The sequence below is a fragment of the Diadema setosum genome, chromosome 4 (assembly GCF_964275005.1).
Source record: "Diadema setosum chromosome 4, eeDiaSeto1, whole genome shotgun sequence".
Classification (NCBI taxonomy): Eukaryota; Metazoa; Echinodermata; class Echinoidea; order Diadematoida; family Diadematidae; genus Diadema; species Diadema setosum.
The window spans coordinates 37,771,033-37,777,151 of NC_092688.1; the positions used below are offsets into that span (position 1 = coordinate 37,771,033).

General features: G+C 38.1%; 1 protein-coding gene across 1 annotated transcript in view; it reads right to left on the reverse strand.

Annotated features, from left to right (window-relative positions):
- LOC140227841 (uncharacterized) overlaps positions 1-4,768 on the reverse strand; it is a 40,367-nt gene extending 35,599 nt beyond the window's left edge. Inside the window, 4 exon segments of the mRNA XM_072308235.1 lie at positions 41-196; positions 1,015-1,356; positions 2,623-2,934; positions 4,696-4,768. Coding sequence (XP_072164336.1) covers positions 41-196; positions 1,015-1,356; positions 2,623-2,934; positions 4,696-4,768 — 883 coding nt within the window.
- Between the last annotated feature and the right edge of the window lie 1,351 nt (positions 4,769-6,119).

Below are 6,119 nucleotides of genomic sequence, written 5' to 3' on the forward strand. Positions count from 1 at the left end.
TGAATACAAATATAAAACCTTATAGAAAATAGACAGACACCTTTTCGTGGTAGGTAGTCCGGATGGTTGTTTTGAAGATATTTTCCAACAAGGAGAAATAGGATGACTATGGCAACAGGCACACCAATGGTAAGTCCGATGATGAGACCCAAATTACTACGTTTCCCTGAAATATGATAAAGTCACAAATGCAACACTCTTTCACTTATTACTCCATTATCAAGACATTCATATGAATTCTTAATAAACGTTAGTATCTGTGTATTGATTGAGTCATCCTACAAGATCGACACCCACGAGCCATACGGCCAACCAAGTCGACATTAAAAAAAAAGACAAAAAAAAAACAGTTTATAAGTCATATACGGTTCACGAGTCATATGGCCTGTCAGCTCGTCAGGCAAAGATAAAAAAGAGGGGTCCATGAGTCCGACACTATGCAAGCAAGACCTACAAGTCTGGCGGGCAAAGTGCCAAACAAAAACAAAACCAAAAACAAACATGAGACAGACACTGCATGTCTTAAGCCAAGCGAGTGCTGGACTGGTGGGCCATTTTTCATACATAAACTCATTGACCTTACTTGCCTAGAAGTGTCGATATCACGGACTGCATGATTCGTTGGCTGTATAACTGATCGTTTGTGTCGACTTGTGACACGCTATTGTCGTAAGCTTTTTTTTTTTCTACTTTTTTTTTTTCAATTAACCCGTTGAGGACGGTTTGATTTTGCTACAACACGCATTTCCCATAGACACCTGCCCGAGTATCCTCGGACTCGTCCTCAACGGGTTAATTGAAATAGGTAAAAAAAAAAAAATTAACCAGTAAATTGGAGATTAGCAAAATGGACATTTGTGTGTGTGTGTGTGGGGGGGGGGGTTACTTTGCTCAAAATTTGAACAAACGAACTGTACTTCTCCGTGACAAATCTCAATCAGAACGTTGCTTTGAAATATAAATTACAGTGACTATTCAGAAACATTATATAGAATTGACAACATTTCACGAAACCTGTTGGAGGCATAACGATGATTTCTCGGGTCGACGTTCCATTCAGCGAGTCACCGGTAGCCACGCACATGAAGGTTTGCTCTGTCCCATGTACAGCTGAAACAGTGATTGTCTCGAACCTCTCGTACGTGTCGTCAGAAAGTGTGTTCTGTAGTGAAACCGCGGAATCCAGCCTCTTTCCTGACTCCTCGGTCCACACCATGGAAACGTTAGGTTTGAATCCACTCACGACACACGTAAGATTATAAGAAGGGGTGTTGGAGGGATATTGGTATGTGCATCGGCTTTGACGAGATTGACTCTTATCAACGCATTCCTCGATTGTGTGTCTGGTTGCCATCGCTAGAGAAATACAAACATTATTTGGAATTGACATATCATTATATTTTGTATTTCAATCCAGATCTCACTTAGCATTATCAAATAGCTAAAAAAAATTTGCAGTTTTTTTTTTTCATGGAAAACAAACTTGTTTTTTATCCTGCATGATTTACATGATTACAAATGAAACTATAGAAGGTAAGAATGATCATTTTAAAGATATATAAGAAATGGATATCATCAATACAAAAAAGAAAGAACTGTCATTTTGTGTTTGTTTTTAATCTGTAAGTTATTAGGATGAAATTACTGATATATAACACGGTCATGTCATATCGAATCACTCTTAGAAAAATCAATAAAGTAATAAAGAGTAAGATACAATAAAATTAGACATTGAAGAAGAGTATCAGAATGATGTAATTCTAATCACCAGGAAATTAGCATGATAAGTTAGGCGAAAAACGCATTACTTTTTTAATTACATAATTATTTTCAATCACATGTTATCAAAATATCAATATTAAGTGACTCAATGTAAGGACTAAAGCAATCAAGTTCAGCATGCAAATTCACGTGATTTCCTGTCAAATTAGGGGTCACTGGAATGCTCGAATATTAGTAATTTCAATGGGAACTCCTGAATGTACAGAAATTAACAATTACAGTGTATATCTGAATGAAATAATGTTGAAAACATGCTGAGAGTTTCTCCGGATGTTAGTTCCAAATATTGTTTCTGCTTTTTAACGCCTTTCTACAAATTGCTGCTTGAGGGGGAAAGTCGAGTATATCTTTATGAAATCATTATAACTGACTTTTAATGCGTGTACACCATGTTCCCGGCGCCCATGGCAGTCAGGTTTCTGGCCAACTTGGACGATGCGTGATGGATGTGTGACAACACGATGGAAATAAGGGATGAAATAAGGCCGTGATTCCCGTAAATGCCGTGTCATATGTTGAAACTGCATGTCAAAAATTTGCCGCTGCAGTTCCGGTGCTAATGAGAAACCTATCGAAGTCTCAATTATCGAACATCACGGCTACAATGGAAATTGGTTGTAGTGCTTGTATCATAAGTTACCTGTGACCCCCTGCATGACAGATGATTTAAATGATATTGACAAGGCATTATATTTATCGCTCATGAATTCATTTAGCTTGAGTGTGTACGGATTTTTTTTTTCATTCAAACTAAATCGTTGAGGGGACTGTCATCTTGTACAATCTTAAAGTATCATCCCCACTAATATATGGCATGCCGAAAAAGAAAACCTTACTTACAACTAATTGTGATGATCGTAGTATTTTCTAAACTTTGGGTATTCTTCAGCACGACCTGACAATAGTAAAGACCCTCATCTGCCACCTCTAAGTCGGTGATGACGAGGCTGAAGTTCTTATCGATATCACACCGTTCCTCCCTACTCTCAAATTCTCCATCGATGAATTCAGCCTTTATTGTCCTCAGCTGCTGCTCTGAGATTCTTTCCTTGACCCAGACCACAGTGAGAGGCTGCTCCTGGATGTCACATGGCAATCGGATGTCCTCTCCTTTCCATCCTTGAACGTTGGAGGCAGTGCCTACTACTGAGGCTAGAAGATGAAAATATTAGCAAAGTAGGTTCATGTTCTGCATGCATGACTTCCCAGAGTCACCTCCTCATATGATGCATGCTATAGTACCGATCTTGGTGCTTCCCTTTCTCTAGAATTTGATAACCAATGGAAAACCTTAAAAATTGTTACGCTTTCATGAAGAATTGTAGCATTATTCTTCCAAATACGGATTTTGTTGGTCGAGGCTTTGGGTGAGTTTAGTCTAAGATTTTTAATGGTCGAGTTTAGCTTTTTATCCAAGATAGGTGGCAATCGTAGGTACTTGTGGTGTTAGCTTGTTATAACAACCACCAGTTTAAACTCTATTATAAACTTCTCTCCATATTTCGAAGTTCATCACAAAAGCACGGATTGTATGTATATCACAAACACGGATGTTGCATTTGCACAATCACTGACAATTGAAATGAACCAACAATAACCTTAGTGAGTATTTAAAAAATATTGCTTATGAAATATACGTGACCACAAAATGGAATTGGCATGTAACCCCAATGAGAATCAACGACGTCATGATTATCCTTTGAAGCACCACAATGAGTGCTGACCAGGAAAAAAAGAAGAAGAAAAAAAGCTTTTATCAATGTCCCTGCTGGAAAGAGCACAGTATTCCACAGTGTGTTCACAATACTATTATGTTAAGATATTAAAGTCAATTGATTTCACACTGTGGTGTAGTTTTTCATAGTGTGCGTACATTATATAGATGATGACTGGCGGGGAGGGAACATACCGAATGTTCCACCCGAAGGGTTTTAAATGCTAATAAGGGAGGTTATAAGTCCCGAGACGAAGTCGAGGGACTTATAGCCTCCCGAAATAGCATTTCAAACCCTGAGGGTGGAACGTTTGGTACATGTTCCCGACAACAAAAGTCATCATCTGTTATATTATATAGGTTAGTCAAATACGATAGGTCAAATACGTCAACGTCAACCACCAGCACAACACACTCGATCGCTCGCTCGATCGCGCAGAGCCAAGTGCACTGTGCGCGAGCGGTCCTAGGCCTTCTGTCATTTGTTACGTGAAAATGTTTTCTCATGGAAGAACATTACAAGAATGTTCGCCCATGGGCGAACATAACGAAAGTACCTCCATCACGTGACTGTGTTTAGCCAATCACTAACCGGTATTTGACTAACCCATTTAGTATATAATAATGTTCTGTAAACTGATGATTCCCATGTGAAAAGATTCCACATCTTGTTCATGATGTGTTTCATAACATTATGTTCTACACTAAGGGACACACTGTCCTTTCCAGCAGGCATGGGCATTGGCAGGGGCAATTCGTTCATACAACCTACGCGTAAAATAATTCTCTTTCGTCAAAGACAGTCTAATGTTCCAGTGGAATGAACATGTGAATTTAAAAAAAGGTTTGTGAGCTCATCTCTAGGGGTGACTTTTTTTTTGCATTGAAAAGCATCGAAGTTAGCACACTCAATGTTCATAATATTTTTGTACATTGAGCCGAGAAAAACACAATTTGGTTTTTTTCTTCTTTATGACATGTGTTGACAATAGACCAATATTCAAAACGGTGTCAAAGAAAATAACGAACAGTAAACATAGTTCCTTCGTACACGAGGATTGCAGGTATTTTCTAAAATCGGTAATTTTCTGGTAGCTTTGTCGTTTTGAACACATTTTATTTGCGTCACTCAGCTGGCATGGCTGGGACTTGACAACGCTATACTGACTGCATGATCGGGAAAATAAAGTTGGGCTTACCTTCTCCAACGTGGCCACAGAACACAGCAATAGCCAATCTTAATAAGAGAACGAGGTCGTATCTTCTATCCATCACATGTAGTCAAAGACTGAGATAGTTCACAAAGAATAAGTTGAATACACGTTTTGACCGGAATGTCCCGAAAGACTGTTAAGTAATCTAGATAAAAGATATCACATCTTTTTAAAGTGATAGTCGAACACACCCCGTGCCTTGCACCCTTCCGAGACCAACGGAATTATTTCGTTAAGTAGGCGCATGGGAATAATGGCGACGCAGCCGTTTGCTAGCTATCAATTCGCACATTATATCGTACAGAACATTATCATTAGGTTGTTGACACAGTTCATAGGACACATAGTCCAAGGTTCAATGTGTAATAGATTTACCCATTTGCTCATATTTTGCATGACAATAACTTCTTACGACGCATGCATACTGAGTACACATTCTTTTCCCTCGCCCAAAGGCAGTCCTGAAACGAAACGAGTGATATTACCTTTAGAATTGGATTGTGTGCAGTCCTCAACGTAGGGCATGGTACTGCAGGACACATTGTAACGATGAATAGAATGTTGAAGGTTAAAAAAAATTGTAGGCTTACAATGAAATTATCTTGAATCCGATTTATATTCGCGGTGTTTACTTCCCCTGATACCTGGATATAATCGTGAAATACTAATGATTCCTGTGAAAAAAAAAATCATATTGCGCTTCGTTTTGCGGCACTGCGTGACCTATTATGTAGAAGATGGTACTGACAATCACTTCAAATGGCTTAAAAATGTTAGGTGGTTAACTGCTCAACTGCTGTCTTATTATTGACATTGTTTCATCTATAAGAATTAAAGAAAATAAGTAAAGTTCCGGTTATGATAGGTAATTGTATTCTCAAAGGAGTTTTATCCGAAATTGCAGATCCGTTGACTCATATTTTCAATTTATCAATTTTTAATGGTATGTTTTCTGATAAAGTGAAACTGGCTAAAGTAATTCTAATTATTAATCTAATCATTGACCAATATGTCTTTATTATCTCCATTGTCTTGTTTGTTTGTTTTATTTCCGTACTATAAAATCAACATATTATTCCATACATAAAGCTCAAGAAAAGAAAAACATACGGAGGTTGGCCATTTTCAGTAGTGACAATGATAGTCACTTCTGGACCCCATTTCATAAAAGATGCTAGCATGACAACTCTTGTTGGAATAGCAACTTTCGTCGTTACTATGGCAATTGTCATTCCAGCAAGAGTTGCTATCATATCAACTTTTTTATGAAATGGGGCCCAGGTCTTCCATAGGACCCTGTTCACAAAAATGTCACACAATCAGGGACTGATAATAGAATAAGATATAACCCAAACAGAGATAGAACGGTAGATACATTACTACATTGTGACTACATAATGTACCATATT